Source organism: Salvelinus fontinalis, chromosome 13 (assembly GCF_029448725.1).
Source record: "Salvelinus fontinalis isolate EN_2023a chromosome 13, ASM2944872v1, whole genome shotgun sequence".
Lineage (NCBI taxonomy): Eukaryota > Metazoa > Chordata > Actinopteri > Salmoniformes > Salmonidae > Salvelinus > Salvelinus fontinalis.
In genome coordinates this window covers 41,037,673-41,055,857 of record NC_074677.1, presented here as the reverse complement: position 1 = coordinate 41,055,857, position 18,185 = coordinate 41,037,673, and the positions used below count along the sequence as shown (strand labels likewise).

Below are 18,185 nucleotides of genomic sequence, written 5' to 3'. Positions count from 1 at the left end.
AATTAATCATGGCCTACAGGCCAAGTCCTCCTTGAGAGATGAATTCAGCAGTGTAAATGGAGGGGGACAGCCTTCACTAGAAGACTTTCCACTTTGGTTGAGTAGATATCCACTTTAGAAGTGAGCGGTGCAAAAGATTAATTAATCGGTTTTAATTGCAAGTCGAGGGCAGAGGTAATTTCCTCACAAACAATCTCTCGGATAGTAGTGGCCAACTCTATCTGTTGTCGCGGGTTGAGAGATGCTATGTTCCTACAGGTGAATTGTGAACAGACAGAATATACCAGCTGGGGATGCGAAATAGACCTGCTATTGTTCTCATTTGTGTCTGGATGTAGCTAGCAAGTTAGCTTGACTGCTGTTGTTAGTAAAGAAACCTTGGATCAACCCTTAAAGAGATGGGTGGGGCTAGCGCTTAAGAGGGTGTGAACGATGCTGAATGGGTGTAGACAAAGGAGGTCTCTCCAGTAGTAGTACCAAAACATTTTCTCAAAAGTGAGTTAACAAGTTTATCAACTTTCATAGCAAAGTTACTTCCCAATTGTTCCTCAACTGTAGTGTACGATATACCATTTTCTTGCTCTGAGTCTCTACTTTTATCCAAAGTAAAAAATAACATTTTTTTTGCTACATAATACCAATTTGAGTTGGTCGGTCACTGATATAGCCTACAGTAGCCTATATGTGGTGTTCAATGCAGGCCTACATTACATGACTTTTAAACATGTTTTGCCATTATGAAGGACTTGACATTAATTGATGTTTTACTTGATCTAACTCTATGGACCAAATAGGTGACTGTCAATTGCATTGTATTTTGTTGTATGATGCAAGAAACCACCTTAGAAAATAAAATTAATTATTAACACCATGCAGAGAATTAGACAATGTAGGCTACTCTCTGCCCATTTGTTCATTTGAATATTCAAGCCCCACCCAGGACAGAGTTTGGGAAACGCAGGCCTAGAGAAGATAACTGGGGATTTGCTGGTTGAAACCAACAGGTAATAATCTGGTCGGGAGTGTATCAGTAACTTAGTTGCCATCTCCTGTTGTTGTGCCCTAGAGCAAAGCACTTAACCTCTAAACACTGCTCCATTGGTGCTGGTCACTTCCCTTCCCCATCTTTCGCTACGCTAGTTTCAGAAGTGGGTTGGCGACCGTGGGGAATGCACGGTCTGGACGTGTGAGGGGCTGAGTAGTCTGTGCCATGAAGCGATCTTCGCTATACGAGCCTTGTTACAGTTCCCGCCAAGTGAGTATGTTACATGTGTGTGTGTGTGTGTGAGGGGGGGGGTTATACAATACACATGCAAGCCTGAACAGACAGGTGTGACATGCATACATGTCACACACACACACAGTATAAAACAAAAAAATACATACAATGGGATCCTTTAATTGAAATAAGTCAGGGGAAACAGACTTACTTTCATTTAGACATTTATGAATGGTTTTCTTAAATGAGTAGTAATGTCTTCAAAGGGGTCAGGAAAACAGCAAGGTGGAATACAGAGAGAAGTTCCTCTCAGAAATGATTTCAAAATGGCACACAATGGACACAAGGCTCACATGACTAACAGAACATTTTTGAGAACAACCTGGATCTCCTTGTCACGACCAGCAACAGTCAGCAGTGAGACACCAGGCAACGAGGAGCAGGCGTGATTACATTCAACACACACCTGGTGTTGTGACCAGAACGGCAACCCGTCACTGATCCACTCATTAACACCTGTGTGGCCATTTCTGATAGTACAGCAGATGTTTATGACAATTGAAAGAAAAAATTACTTGCGCGAAACAAGACAACAATAAAACATACAAATCTTATAATTTGAGTAGAAGGAGGTATGCTTAAGGATATAAGGCTGAGTTTACACAGGTAGAACAATTCTGATCTTTTTCACTAAATGGTCTTTTGACCAATTAGATCAGCTCTGAAAAAGATCTGTGATTGGTCATAAGATATCAATTGGGCTGCCTGTGTAAACGCAGCCCAAGTGCTAGTCGACCCTTGTAAATCATATGGCTGGTGTGTCTCAGAGCAGAGGTGTTGAGACCAGTCCTTAATTAAAAACAGGGTTTTACAAATGTACATGTTCAGTGATTCCCTAAATCCCATTCCTTTTCTCTGTAGCACGTATTGTTCTATTCACAACAATCAGTCAGAAACAAGAACGTAATACTAGTTCATTTCATTGGGATTACAGTTACATGGTAGTACTCTGTCCTGCATCTTCTTATATTCCAGAGTAGGTTCTTGAGCACTGTGTCAGAAACATCCGTGTAGTGTGACGTGGCAAATTCATCTACTGATACGCGTCAGGCAAGTTTACGTCAATCAGCTAGCTCAAACACACCGACACGACCGCACTCTGACACACACGAAACGCAGACATTCAGTTGTGTCTCTCTTTTCTCCAAGCACACAGTCAAACACATTGAGGGAGAAACATCTTAATTGTTACCACCCCGCCCCCCTCCTTGCCCAGTAGAACCACTTCAACGCTATTGGTAACAGCTAGTTCCAGACAAAGAGCACTTGAATAAATCACAGAAATATGACTCCTTCTCAAATGTAACAATCAGAGAGAGGGGGGGGGGGTGTAATATTTTTCCCATTTTTGAAAACAAGAACCACTTGTTTTGAGTTTTTCTTCTTCCACCCGGCCGTGTGAGTTACTGGGTTAGTGTGAGAGGGACAAGGGGAGATAGAAAGAGGGAGACTCAGAGAAAGAACGAGAGGAAAAAGAAGAAATGAGATCAGTGCCTCAAATCTGAGGAGCAGTAGTGTCCTATAGCGCCACCTATAGGTCCTAGGTCCTCCCTGTGCATGGCTGATGTGCTACTGCTGCTGACGACGTGAGGTCCTGTGCGGTTCACAGGCTGCATTTGTGCATGACCATAGTGTAGGCGAAGTTTGAGAAGACAAGATGGCTGCGAGCCTAGGCACTCAGATCCCTGCTGTAACCAGAGATCCATCAGCCTGTGGTGTCTCAAGACTGCAGTCTTTTTTTATAAGTGTGGACGCGAGTGTGTGAGCTGATGCGGTATGTGTCTCTCCAGTGTGTGTGTGTATGGTGGAGACTGTCACTCTCGTATGCTGGCGGAGTAAGAGAACTGGGGGAAGTGTGCTGGCTGGTTGGGGTCCTCACAGTCCAGATTGTCATCTGGAAAACAGAGAAAACAGTCAGTGTCAGCGCTGTAACGACGTCCCTGCTGGTGGCATATAGTGGCACAAATCAGGTTTCCATCCAACCTTTTAATGCGAGTAAAGCATATGTCGAATTTAAAAAAATGTCACGACAGACATGATGGAAACAGCAAATTTGTCAGTCAACTTTCCAAATGTCAAACTAAATACGCTAGACAATATTAATAGGGGGGAAATATCTATACTGTTACATATCGGGATACTATTTTTGACGATATATCGTAAAGACAATATCGCTAGTTGGATGTACCTGCGCCAAAAAGTATTTTTCATTCATAGCTTGTTCTCGATCTTTTTAAATAGTAAGACATTTTGTTTTCAGCACTTATTTACCTGACTGAAAAAAAAACAACAACAACTTGTTTTCGCATGTGCGTGAGCCTGCGCATGTTTTTTTATTCAAGGAATATGTTTGGAACATCGAATCGCAATGCGTATAGAATCATGAGAATCACAATACATATCAGCACCTCGTGATGTCCCTGGCAATTTCCAGGATTTTTTTTGTGTCAGTAAAATGAATTATGCAAGAAATGGCAGTGGAAATGCCTTTATGCTCAAATATCCACATCACAACAAACTTGGGAGTCACACAATGATATGGTGTGTGTGGTCCACCCAGTACGACTCAGGAAAGCATGCCGTTTTTTAGGCTACAGATGAAATAAGTTCTGAACTTCACAGGGTGGTGAAAGTGCACAGTGATGAGCTTGATGCTCCTTTTGTTTTTATGTACACTCTAGAATATTCTTGTGAACATCTGTCGCCAATTGAATGAAAGCCTAGCTACACACTAATAAAAACACTTGCAAACTCACATGCACACACAAACTCACATTTGTCTGGAGGTGTGACTGTGATGGTCTGTGCCGTGAACTCATCGTCAAAGTAGCGGGTGTCGGTCTCCGACGTCACCTGAGGCTTGAAGGGCGGAGTCAGCTGAGGAGGGAGAGAGCAGAGATTGGCTAAATCATCCAGAAGTGGACATCACAGTACCAGCCTTTCCTATGCCATCTCAGAAGACTTGTAAAACATATTGATATTGGCCGAGTTCGAGAGCATCAAATGTGTGATGCATTGTGGGTAAATTCTGATTGACTGCCATCTACAAATAATAACGATCTATGATGCAACCAGCTCTGTAGCGTTATGGTTAAAGTGTCTGCCTGGAGATTGATAGGTTGAGTCATACCAAAGACTCTGAAAATGGGACCTCATGCCTCTCTGCTTGGCACTAGTTTCAAGTTTTAATGTCACATTCACAAGACATCTGTGGCATTGTGTTGTGTGACAAAGCTGCCCATTTTAGAGTGGCATTTTATTGTCCCCAGCACAAGGTGCACCTGTGTAATTACCACATTGTTTAACTTCTTGCAACTATAGGGGGTGCTGTTTCGCATTAGCATAATTTGCTCTACAGATTAAACTGCCTAGTACTCAATTCTTGCTCGTACAATATGCATATTATTGTTATTATTGGATAGAAAACGCTCTAGTTTCTATAGCCGTTTGAATTATGTCTCTGAGTGGAACAGAACTCATTCTACAGCACTTTTCCTCCCAGTGAGTGAGTTTTCAGAACTCTTGGCCTCTGGTTCCAGATCAGTTTAAAGCCACTGTAAATCCTATGAGGATACAAACACTGCCCACGCCTTCCTCTAGATGTCAGTAAGTGGTGACAATTTGAATAGAGTCGATTGCACAATCATGGGCTCTATAAATCACCAAATACCGGAAGTAGCATTCTTTTGGACTCTGCGCTCAACGCAAGAAGGATATCTGACTGGCCTTTTTCCAAGCCTTGGTTTAGCCAGTAATATAGCGTCGGTCATGTTTTTACTCGTTATAGGTGTTAGAAACATCATAAGGTAGTTAATTTAAACCGTTTTATAGCAATTTATATCTGTTTAGTGCGATTGAGGCATTGCTTTGTAATACACTTTGAAGCTCCGGGCACGTTTCGGGGTCCCGGTCGTACGTTAGTGGGCATTTCGATGGACAAGTGGACATCTTTCGACCAAAAGAAGATTAGACCCAAGAAAGGATTCATTGCCCAAGATTCTGATGGGAGAGCAGCTCATAGTAAGAACAATTTATGATTAAATCGTGTTTCTGTCGAAAAATGTTAAACGCTTATGCCGCCATTTTGTTTGCTATAGCTTCGCTTGGCGCAACCTGTACTGAAAAGTAAGGATAATTTAAAAAATGTAATTCCGCGATTGTATTAAGAATTAAATTGTCTATCAATCGCTGTCCACCCTGTATTTTTTAGTCAAGTTTATGAGTATTTATGTATAAGACTAGATCACTGTCTAATATGGTGCAGGACATTTTCTGACCAGCTGAGCTACTTTTGTCATTGTCTAACCATGATTTTGGTGGCTAAATATGCACATTTTCGAACAAACTCTATATGTATGTTGTAATATGATGTTACAAGAGTGTCATCTGAAGAATTCTGAGAAGGTTAGTGAAAAAAGTAATATATTTTGGCGATGATAACGATATCGCTCTCTTTGGCTTGAATCAGTGCTCGGGTAACGTTTGCATATGTGGTATGCTAATATAACGATTTATTGTGTTTTCGCCGTAAAACACTTAGAGAATCTGAAATGTTGTCTGAATTCACAAGATCTGTGTCTTTCCATTGCTATGTGCTGTGTATTTTTAAGAAATGTTTTATGATGAGTAAATTGATAATACAAGTTGCTCTCTGTAGTAATTCTAGTCGCTTTGGTGAGATTTGTGATGGTGGCTGCAATGGCAAACTATGATTTATACCTGAAATATGCACATTTTTCTAACAAAACCTATCCTATACCATAAATATGTTATCAGACTGTCATCTGATGAGGTTTTTTCTTGGTTAGTGGCTATCAATATCTTAGTTTAGCCGAATTGGTGATAGCTACTGGTGTTGAGAGAAAATGGTGGACAAAGAAAAATGGTGTCTTTTGCTAACGTGTTTAGCTAATAGATTTACATATTGTGTCTTCCCTGTAAAACATTTTAAAAATCTGAAATGGTGGCTTTATTCACAGGATCTGTATCTTTCATTAGGTGTCTTGGACTTGTGATTTAATGATATTTAGATGCTACTATTTAATTGTGACGCTATGCTAGCGATGCTAATCAGTGTGGGGGGGGGTGGGGGTGGGGGGTGCTCCCGGACCCGGGGTAGAGGCTCGTGAAAGGTTAATCAGCTTATTGATATGCCACACCTGTCAGGTGGATGGATTATCTTGGCAAAGGAGAAATGCTCACTAACAGCGAATGTAAAAAGGAAAATGGTGCAACATTTTAGAGATACCTCCCGGGTGGCGCAGTGGTCTAGGGCACTGCATCGCAGTGCTAGCTGCGCCACCAGAGTCTCTGGGTTCACGCCCAGGCTCTGTCGCAGCCGGCCGCAACCGGGAGGTCCGTGGGGCGACGCACAATTGGCATAGCGTCGTCCGGGTTAGGGAGGGTTTGGCCGGTAGGGATATCCTTGTCTCAGTATGTAAATGTAATAAAATGTATGCACTCTACTGTAAGTCGCTCTGGATAAGAGCGTCTGCTAAATGACTAAAATGTAAAAATGTAAATGTAATATTTTATTACAGCTCATTTGACATGGAACCAACACTTTACATGTTGCGTTCATATTTTTGTTCAGTATAGGTGGGTGAGGGCAGTGTGGCATGGAATTGAGATTGCGTTGTTTATGGATCTGATTGGGCAGTGTGCAAATTAGAGTGGGTCTAGGCTGTCTGGTATGATGGAGTTGATGTGTGCCATAACCAGCCTTTCAAAGCACTTCATGATTAAAGATGTGAGTGCTACAGGGTGGTAGTCATTGTGGCATGAAGCCTTGGAGTTCTTGGGAACAGGAATGATGGTCATCTTAAAACGTGTGGATTACAGACTCAGTCAGAGAATATGCCTGCAATCTGATCTGCGCATGCTCTGAGAACATGCCCTGGAATACCGTCAAGCCCCGCGAGTGTTGACCTGATTAAAGACCTTACATCGGCCTCGGAGAGAGAGATCACCCAGTGGTGGCCCTCACGTACGGTATGGTGTTGTTATTGTCGAAGTGTGCATAAAATGGGTTGAGTTCATCTGGTAGAGGCATCGTTGGGCAGATCACGGCTGGGTCTTCCTTTGTCATCCGTAACGGACTGTAGCCCCTTCCACATGCGACGGGGTCGGAGCCTGTGTATTATAGTTCCACTTTATTCCTATATGGTCCTGTTGCTCGTTTGATGACTGCGGAGGTCGTAGCAGGACTTCTTGTACTTATTCCTGTCCTCAGCCGTAGCCTCAGGGTTGTCTGCGATGGCCCTGTGTGCAGTAGCCCTGTCCTTTCGTTTAGCTCCAACCTCTGTGTTAATCCAACCTCTGTGTTAATAAAATAAAGGTGAAATAAAACATCCAGGGCCTTTGATTGGGGAAGCAGCGAACAATCACTGTGGGGACAACTTTCGCAGACGCATTTCCTTATGAAGCTGGCGACGGAGGTGGTTAGCTTGTTGATGGTATCGTCAGAGACTCTGAACATATTCCAATAATCAAGGAAAAGGATTCGGGATCCTCTCTGCTTAGCACTCAGCATTAAGGAAAAGGATTCGCTTTAGGCCCTGCGAAATACTAGCACCCTGTCCAGGGGCTGCACGAGGTGTACCTCTACATCAAGCTGCCTCACGCTACAGAAACAAGTGATAGTCTCCTGCCCTATGGGGCGTTCTAGCTCAGACAAGGCTAATTAGTTTACTTATTGATGATGCAAGGTCATTTGGGAATCAGTCATTCAGCAGTTGATGTCAAACAAGTGCAACTGCAAACAAAATGACCTGGAATGCCACCATTTGACTGATTCAGTACCACTAATCTATCAGCCTACATTCACTCACCTTCCTATCTACCACATCCTGCCAGTTGATGGAGGTGAAGAACTTGTGGGACATCACATCTTTGGCATCCTCTGGTCCTCCCCCTAACCTGTCAATAAACAACAGAATATCAGAGAACCCAGCTTGATTCTCACCAGTATTTTCTACTACATTAGGGGCTGTGTGGGCCGGCCTGCAATCATGAGCGCACACACACCTTTCTTGAGCAGACACCCAGCCTAACACAAATGGTGTCCTCCCTGAGCAGGCCAGTCAGACAGACCCATATCCCAACCCCACCACGACGTACCTCTGCTTGGGGTCCTTTTTGAGCAGGCCTGCGAGCAGCGCCTTGGCCTCGGGGGCCAGGTTCCGGGGGAAGCGGATCTCCTCCATGAGGATAAGCTCAAACAGCCGCTCATGGTCCTGGTTGTAGAAGGGCAGCCGACCGCACATCATCTCGTACATGACCACACCCAAGCCCCACCAATCCACAGCGCGACCGTAGTCATTGTCCTCCAGCACCTTGACGTGCAGGGAGGTAGGGGGGGGAAAAAAACGGTCTTAGTCACTTTATGGGGGCCTTCAAAATAAATATTACATAGGCAATTGATTATTGACATTCGCATACAGTAGGATACCTCTTATCTAAATACTCACTGCGTTAAGACAAACTTTTTTTTTTTAAACACAATGGAGAATCAGTAGATAAGAGAACCAATCTTAAGCAGGATATCTGCAGGTTCCATGAAGTTGAATTTAAAACTTTAAGACCTTTTTAATGCCACTTGGAATACAATTTAATACCAATTTTGAGGTCTGCACACCACACACTTGCTAATATTCCTTTCCAGAAATGAGCCCATGTTGGCAAAAATAAGTTTAGGGCTGGTTCTAAAAAGGCTATAGACTACAGGGTTCATATTATCAGGCAGGTGTGTTATTTTAGCAATTCTCCTGTAGGCTGTAAACTCAGCAAAAAAAGAAACATCCTCTCACTGTCAACTGCGTTTATTTTCAGCAAACTTAACATGTGTAAATATTTGTATGAACATAAGATTCAACAACTGAGAAACTGAACAAGTTCCACAGACATAAGACTAACAAATGGAATAATGTGTCCCTGATCACTAGTCATGCCCAGCACCGTGCCCTCACCTCCGGTGCAAGGTACTCTGGGGTGCCACAGAAGGTCTTCATGGTGGCGCCGTCCGTGATACCTTCCTTACATAGCCCAAAGTCGGTGATTTTAACATGTCCGTCATTGTCCAGCATTAGATTCTCCAGCTGAGAAAGACACAAGGATGGATGAGACATTAGAACAGAGTGCCTGGTGGTTTCACTATCATCAAAGGTTACAGTTGAATAAGTTAATCAGTCTGCATCCTGACAGAACACCTACTTATATGATGATCTTGATGGCTAGCTAGCAAACGGAATCAGCCATCCAGGTCATCCCATTTCCGGGTGTCAATTGATTTTAAAAAGTTGTGCTTCACATGTCACACCAACAATTGTGAGAATGGTCAATGGTACTTTTGTAAACGTCTTGAGAATTTACATGATAAGGCATGATTATTATTACAATTTGAAGAAACAAAATCCTTTGATGTATGAAGGGAGCGAAGAGCAGGACAAAATCAACACAGATAGTGCTTACCTTCAGGTCCCTGTATACCACATCACGAGAGTGGAGGTATTCCAATGCAGATACAATCTCGGCGCCATAGAAACGGGCCCGGTCTTCCGTGAACACGCGATCCCGAGACAGGTGGAAGAAGAGCTGGAGGGAAAAAGACAGCAAGAAAAAATTATTAATTTGAGATGCTTTAATATAAAAAAAAGGTCCTTGATCGCTTGAACACTATTTTTGCAACAGCCACTAAACTGCAAGTGTTTGCCAAAACAAAACATTTCTCTTGCTAAATGCACTAACACCATCAAAACTTAAAATACCTTTCACACTAGCTGTGGTTGCTGACGCATATGTGGTTGAATCATCAGCATACATGGACACACATTCTTTGTTTAATTCCAGTGGCAGGTCATTGGTAAACATAGAAAAGAGTAGAGGGCCTAGAGAGCTTCCCTGCGATACACCAGACTTAACTTCTTATGGCTGCAGGGGCAGTATTGAGTAGCTTGGATGAAAGGTGCACAAAGGTGCCCAGAGTAAACGGCCTGCTCCTCAGTCATAGTTGCTAATATATGCATATTATTATTAGTATTGGATAGAAAACACTCTGAAGTTTGTAAAACTGTTTGAATTCTGTCTGAGTATAACAGAACACATATGGCAGGCAAAAACCTGAGAAAAAATCCAAACAGGAAGTGGAAATTCTGAGGCTGGTGGATTTTCAACCAAGATCCCGTTGAAATTACTGCGAGATATGAATGGGTTTGCACTTCCTACGGCTTCCACTAGATGTCAACAGTCTGTAGAACTTTGTCTGATGACTCTACTATGAAGGGGGGCCGAATGAGAGAAGAATTAGTCACCACTGCCATGAGGTGACCATTCTTTGACCATGCGCGTTCACATGAGTGAGCTCCGCTCCATCGCTCATCTGAAGTCAATCTAATTCTCCGGTTGGAACGTTATTCAAGATGTATGTTAACATTCTAAAGATTGATTCAATACATCGTTTGACATGTTTCTACTGACTGTTACGGAACTTTTGGACATTGTCACGTATTAGTGAACGCACTTCGTGACTTTGGAATTGTTTCGAACAAATCAAGCATTTATTGTGGACCTGGGATTCCTGGGAGTGCATTCTGATTAAGACCACCAAAGGGAATATTAACCATGTAATTCCTGGTTTCTGTTGACTCCAACATGGCGGCTAATTTGACTATAGTTCTAAGCGCCGTCTCAGATTATTGCATGGTTTGCTTTTTCCGTAAAGTTGTTTTGAAATCTGACACAGCGGTTGCATTAAGGAGAGGTATATCTATAATTCCATGTGTATAACTTGTATTATCATCTACATTTATGATGAGTATTTCTGTTGAATAGATGTGGCTATGCAAAATCACTGGATGTTTTTGGAACTAGTGAACGTAACACGCCAATGTAAACTCAGATTTTTTAAAATATAAATATGAACTTTATCAAACAAAACATACATGTATTGTGTAACATGAAGTCCTATGGGTGCCATCTGATGAAGATCATCAAAGGTTAGTGATTAATTTTATCTCTATTTCTGCTTTTTGTGACTCCTCTCTTTGGCTGGAAAAATGGCTGTATGGTTTTCTGTGACTAGGTGCTGACCTAACAATCGCATGGTGTGCTTTCGCAGTAAAGCGTTTTTGAAATCGGACACTGTGGTTGGATTTACAAGAACTTTATCTTTAAAATGGTGGATAATCCTTGTATGTTTGAGGAATTTTAATTATGGGATTTCTATTGTTTTGAATTTGGCGCCCTGCAATTTCACTGGCTGTTGTCGAGGTGGGACGCTACCGTCCCACTGGTACCAGAGAGGATAACATGTTTGACATTATAGAAGATTCCATTAAAAGAAAACCCTCAGTTCTATTAGATAGATAGCTCTGAATCCACAATATGTTAGAGGTTGAAATAATATCAAAGACTGCACTGAAATATAACAGTACAGCTCCCACAACCTCCTTATCAATTTCTTTCAACCAATCATCAGTCATTTGTTTCAGTGCAGTACATGTTGTATGACTTTCTCTAAGCTTGCTGATAGTCTTGTTAATTTGTTTACAGCGAAATAGCATTGTATTTGGTCTAACAACATTTATCTAAATATTTGCTAAGAGCTGTCAGCAAGTTGATAGGTCTGCTATTATAACTAGTAAAGGCCGCTTTACCACACCTAGGTAGCGGAATGACTTCTGCTTCCCTCTAGGCCTGAGGACCAGCACTTTCCTTTATGCTCAGGTTAAAGATATGACAGTTAGGAGTGGCTATAGAGTCAGCTACCATGACAGATAGGAGTTGCTATAGAGTCAGCTACCATCCTCCATAGCTTTACATCTAAGTTGTCAATGAGAATATTTATTTTACAAAACAAACTAACACCCTTAGAACACATGTCACCAAACTATCTGAATCCATCAATGGTATCATTCGTCATCAAATGGTAATTTCACCAGATCAGTGTTTCTTAATACTGGTCCTGGGGTGCACATTTTGTTTTTTCTCTCTTGTAATGGAGATTTGTGTCAAATGTTTTGCAAAAAAGTGTTTAGCATTTAGCATGAAAACAATGTGAAATTACAAACTTACGTAAAAAAAAGTTGTTATTTTGGCCATACGGATACCAGCTTCAATCAGTGTTCAAGCAATTGATAAAACTGTAATGACACATTCATGTGTTTGTGTGTGACATTGGGACACCCACCTCTCCTCCGTTGGCGTATTCCATCACAAAACATAATCGGTCATGAGTCTGGAAAGCGTATTTCAGTGTCTGGAAGAGTGGAATGAGACAATTGATCAATTTCCCAACCCGCAAGCCCTCCTATAAATAAACAGCATGTGTGGGTGTTCTGTTTTGGACCAGCACACGTAACGAGTTGACAGTAACACAGAACACTCACCGTGAGGAAGGGATGCCGGGTGTTCTGTAACACTCTGCTCTCTGTAACCGTGTGCGCAACCTCATCCTGGACACACATTTAGACAAATCAGATCAGAGGGCCAGCCTTTCACAGCAACAATAAACACCAAAACACAGTACTTAGACCCTTAGCCTATAACTAATTATAAACTGAGTGGGTCGAGCCCTGAATGCGCACTGGCTGAAAGCCGTGGTACATCACACCGTATACCATGGGTATGCCAAAACATTTATTTTTACTGCTTTAATTACATTGGTAACTAGTTTATAATATCAGTAAGGCACCTAGGGGGTTTGTGGTATATGGCCAATTAAGGGCTGTGTCCTAGCACTCCGTGTGGCGTTGCGCATAAGAACAGCCCTTAGCTGTGGTATATTTGCCATATACCACACCCCCTCGGGCCTTATTGATGAAATATACCACTCACCTCCTAAAAATGCCTTATACAGGACAATCGGACTAAATAGATTAGGACTAATACAAAAGGATCGTCATTCCCCAATAAATTGATGGCCAGTAGTCTTCACCCCTGTAAAGTGGTATAGGTTAGGCCTATTTCTTTACCTTAGCGATGATGACCTCCTTGCGCAGGATCTTCATGGCATAGTGCATCCCGGTGGCTTTCTCCTTCACCAGGATAACCTTGCCAAATGTACCCTTCCCCAGCAGCTTCAGGTAGTCAAAGTCACTCATCGTCTGACAACACAGATACAGGGTTGAAAATTCAACCATCTTATCTTATGTAACCCAGCCCAGCCAAACACATTGATGATGAACTATGATACTTTACAACAGATCATTCTCACACCATAGACGAAATTGCCACGGGGGATCGTTGGGGGGGAGGCATGTCCCCACCCAATATTCAGAACAGGTCGATTCATCCACCCAATCATTTATTTAAAAATTATAATTCGGGGGGGGGGGGGGGGGGGGGCACGCTAGCATATGAACAAACTATACTAAATATAGTCACAGGTAACCAAATAATTAATTATTGTTTTACAATGAAGGTCTACAGTAGCCTCAACAGCACTCTGTAGGGTAGCACCATGGTGTAGCCGGAGGACAGCTAGTTCCCATCCTCCTCAGGGTACAGTTCCTTCAATCATAATACCTAGGAGGATGTTAGGTTCTAAATAAACAGAGTAAAAACTAACAGACAACTATAAAAAGTTCAAACCAAGTTTATTCACCCAATGGGTCAGACAGCTGAACAGACAAAGACATGTTCCCACCAGCACAAGTGTATATATACACATCACACTTTAGGTAAAGTCTCCTCCTCTTCGCTAAACCTTACACCTTTATTGCTAGGCAGGAAAATAAGTGATGTGGGTAATAAACGGTTCCTTCTCCCTTAATGTGACCTGACCTCGGCACCCATTCCTTACTAATCCACAGCTCTCCACCCTTATCCGTGACCGCCACCATGTGATGGCCTTTCACTTACTCAGTAACATTCCAAGCCATATCCAAACTTAATTGACTCCAACATATACATTCCTCCTACAGGTAACCATTAACTTCTGGGGTAGAAACCAGACTGTGGGCCTTCTCCTTTCCATAGGACACCTGATGTCTAACAATAACATGTTCAGACGGAACGTAAACGTTCTGCATTCCCCTCTCTCCCTCCATACCATGAACAAGGATATTTCATATTTCAAGTTCAGAAGTCTATAAGGAGGCAAGAGTGTGCAGGCAAGAGTGTGCAAGGCGGTATTGAATGTGTTACTGTCTCACCTTGATGACATATTTTCTCTACAACGTAGGTGCACAGGTTGAAACTTTCATTCATAAGCTAGGTTGTAGCAACCTCATGATATGTATATGGAAAATTCTAGTATCATGTAGTAGCCTAAACCTATCGATGTTACATTGAGCTGGGTGAATAGAATATGAATGACAGTCATCCAATATTCTGTAATAGAAATAAGGCCATGCTCATAATTTTTTTTTTATCATCCTCCCTCATCTTAAAAATGTCACCGACCGCCACTGGTAGGAACAAACCAGGATTTAGCACCCAACCATATTGGAAGAATAATCTGGGTGAACATGTTGTCTATCATGTCATAGAAACACACTCACCACTTTGGAGCGGGTCTTGGACATGGCCACCTCCATCTCCTCCATGCTGCTGTTGTCGCTGGGAGAGCCAAACAGGTCCATGGGCTCTTCCTCCTCTCGCACCTTCAACCTATTGGCCACCGCCTGGATGGCACGCATCCACTCCTCTCTGACACACACACACAGCCAAATAATGTGCAATTACTACACCATAGTGAGCTTGTAGAATTCCTTCTAACCACTTTTGCAGATGACTTACACAGAAACATATCCATCCCTCCCTCCACCTCTATGTAGACTGTTATCCCTCCTCCCCACTCTCTTATCTACCCCTTCCATAGGCCCATTCTTACACCTCGTAGTTGCCCCTATCCCCTCCTTACCTCTCTGCATTGCTTTCCACATGGAAGGTCCTCTCGATGACTGTTGTCCACTGCAGGCAGCGGATAACGAATGTGTTAGGCTTGGGCCGCTCTGTCTTCATCAGCTGGCATTCTGGGACAAAAGGGGGGATTACGGGCATTACAAATGTTTTAATACCGCAATCCCGGGTTTTTACCTCATTTAATTTGTGAAGTGTGTGAAGATCCCCAAAGCAACATCTAGCCTTCAAAACACAAACATCTCATTTAAATGCTATGTGCAGAGGTGGCTCTAAACACCCAGAAAAATAACAAACACTGCCGGAGGCAAGAGCAACGGGACATCAACAATAAAGTTTCCCCTTTGAAGGACCCTCACCTCCCACTGAGAAGTTGTTGAGCGGTGACAAGCTCTGGATGGACAGCTCAGGCTTCTCTTTGTACCCGATGAAGGAGCCGTCACTCTTTAGGATGAAGTAGCGCGGCCTCCAAGTTTTAATGTACTCACCTGCACAGAGAGAAGTGGGCCTGAGTACTCTCATATAGCCTAGTCTGAGGTCAGCCACAATGTACATTCAGTGGCAACTACATACAGCGTGGATTGGTTGCGTCTCTGCCTGGCTTTGTCAGAAATTGTGTTATGAAAGTGATTATATTAGCTGTGAATAATAAGAAATTGCGAGCCCTCACCTCTCTTGTGGAGCCATCCTTCTCGGACTACGCTGACCTCATTCATAGTCAAGGGTGGGATGGTCGTGGAAGGGGGTAGGGGAGGGGAACGGGTGGGGTTAAGGGAGGGGGGCCTGAGTGACTTGGATTGTCAGGAGGGTGTCAGTGTTTACAATAACCCAGCACCTAGACAAACAAACCACAACATGAGAGGAATATTAATGACAGCTAGCCTACATGAGTTTGCAAGACATAGGCTAGCCTACACAGACTATGAAGAGATGAGCAGAGATTAACAGCATTTTGCATCCAATATGATTTTCCAGACAAAAATATTACTGGCACCTAACCTTTCCGGATAAATGACAAACTACAACTTTTATGAAGCATAGCTTATATTTGACGCTGGGGCAAGACTGTATTGGTGCTGCAAGAACAGATAGATCAAAGAAATGTGCCAGAGGGTACCAGTAAGCACACGAGCATGGCTGGGAGGGAGAAAGTGTTGCAATGGGTGTACAGAGAGCATTCGAGGTCGAACTGGTCAGCTAGCTAGGCTAGCAGACACTGTCAAATCAGCTGTTTAACCTATCGCTAAAAAAACTGTCCGACACTAATAAAGATGGCAAATTAGTTAGCTAGGCTACATCAAGTTTCAGGCTGACTTGAGACGCTGAGAGTCAAGACATGCTTTTTTTTTTTTTAAATCAGGCTGAAACTTGATGTAACTAACGTTAACGTGCTACAGCTAAACAGTTAACGTTAGCTAGCTAACTGTAGCGGAATGGCTCCAATCAATAACTAACGTTACTCAGTTTTGTTGGCAATCAACGGATGGTTGATCTGTAGTTTATTAAATTTAAATAGGCAATTAAAACGGCACGGCATAAACTGTCTAAATGTTGTCTTGACACTTCTATCTGTAACGTTAGATAGGCTATTCCTGTTTTTGGTAACCAGCACACACGACACTAGCTATGAACTATCTCATCATAGCAGCTAGCTAGCGTTAGCTGACAAGCCCAGCTTCAACTAGGTTTGGACAAGGACTGACAACAACACCTGTCACTTTCCCACCCGCAACCGAAACTAAAACGTAACGTACAAATTGACCTTCTTGACAACGACTTGGCGATTTAGCTACTCTTGAGCCAATATTTTAGAAACAAACATTAGAAAAGTCCAAGTTAACTGTTACTGTAACCTTTTACGTTAGCCAGCTAAACTAGCTATAGTAGCTAACTTCCATTAATACTCCCCACCATGGGCTGGTCTTAGGGGGGATATGTAGACACCGATGAACCCTGCAACGTTACAAGGCGATCTCAGCTAACGTAGCGTTGCCCTTTATTCTCTGCAGTGTAGCTAACGTTACCTGAGTTTCGACTGTTTTCTGCGGAGGCGTGTTTGAGTCAGGGTGCACTAGTCTTCTAGTATGTACGCAGCAGAGCAGTAGCAAGCTATTTACTCGTTGAATTAAAATGGCCAAACCTGTAAAACGTATAAATGCGTATTTCTAAGTTGTTTTCTCTCCACGTTGTTCTTGTTTAGGTCAGTTTATTTTACAGGCTCAATCCAGTAATTTACAGGACATCCGAGAAGGAATACCCCCCAAAAAGCTTACAAACGGAAATGACGCAGTTGGGGTACGTATTTACGGGCGTCAGCCTGAGAAAGAAGGCATATCAAACATTGTTTTAATCAACCCAAGATATACCAGAGCCTGTCATTTTCAATGGAAAGAAATTAATCAGAACAAGCAAGGAGGTAAAAAGAAGAAGCAAGGTGGTGGTCAGAACGAAGCACGAGATAGCGAGGTCCTATTGGCGCGTTCTAGCATTATTTGCATATTATCGCCTACTCTGTGAAGTGCGCTTGTGCAATAACTATATTCGCCCTTGCACTCCTTCTAAACAACGGCATTTTTGGAAAAAGTTGCAAAGGGTAAAGTTTACATAGCGTAGTCCACTCTGTTTGTTACATATTTTCGTTTCGGAAACAGAAAACTGTATTGAGATCTCATATTTAAATCGAGGAGTAAATGTGCAGAATGTCGGTCAAAATTAATCCCGCATCGTCTTCTCCCACTGCAGGCTTCCTCTCTTCACCAAATTTGGTAGTGAGTGGAAACGCCAAACGGATGCTTCACATTTATATATCCGGCGAAATATCTGGCCATTGTTATAGCTGTAGACATATTCTTCTTTAAATTTGTATTGGCGGATCACAACCAACTGAAAGGTGGATTCATCGACACCTACTGGACTGGAGTGTTCATCTATTTCTATTCTCTTGCTCTGTGTTTCCGTCTACTGTTCTGGAGTGTGAATTCATTACACTTTATGACACAAAAAGGGAAGTGACAAAAGATAGGGAAAAGGGAAGAAAAATTGCCAT

At 42.6% G+C, this 18,185-nt stretch overlaps 1 protein-coding gene across 2 annotated transcripts; it reads right to left on the bottom strand.

Annotated features, from left to right (window-relative positions):
• Window positions 1-1,379: 1,379 nt before the first annotated feature.
• Window positions 1,380-17,922, bottom strand: LOC129868686 (RAC-beta serine/threonine-protein kinase-like). 2 transcript variants are annotated; one of them, XM_055942866.1, is made up of 14 exons: window positions 17,164-17,922; window positions 15,810-15,974; window positions 15,499-15,627; window positions 15,141-15,252; window positions 14,779-14,926; window positions 13,249-13,380; window positions 12,664-12,729; window positions 12,465-12,533; window positions 9,749-9,871; window positions 9,247-9,375; window positions 8,399-8,613; window positions 8,110-8,197; window positions 4,054-4,156; window positions 1,380-3,173 (listed from the first exon to the last, which is right to left on the bottom strand). In XM_055942866.1, exons 2-14 carry the CDS (start codon window positions 15,853-15,855, stop codon window positions 3,094-3,096), a joined length of 1,440 nt encoding a protein of 479 aa, XP_055798841.1. In that variant the 5' UTR covers window positions 15,856-15,974; window positions 17,164-17,922; the 3' UTR covers window positions 1,380-3,093. The 2 variants fall into 2 exon arrangements, with proteins under 2 accessions (XP_055798841.1, XP_055798842.1); XM_055942867.1 differs by having other exon boundaries at window positions 17,280-17,922.
• Window positions 17,923-18,185: the final 263 nt, after the last annotated feature.

Coding starts and splice junctions, on each gene's coding strand:
- LOC129868686 (XM_055942866.1), bottom strand. CDS start 15,855: ATGAATGAGGTCAGCGTAGTCCGAGAAGGATGGCTCCACAAGAGAG. Junction 12,534..12,663: donor CCCGGCATCCCTTCCTCACG/GTGAGTGTTCTG, acceptor CCACTCTTCCAG/ACACTGAAATACGCTTTCCA. Junction 4,157..8,109: donor AGGATGTGGTAGATAGGAAG/GTGAGTGAATGT, acceptor CTCCCTCCTCAG/CTGACTCCGCCCTTCAAGCC.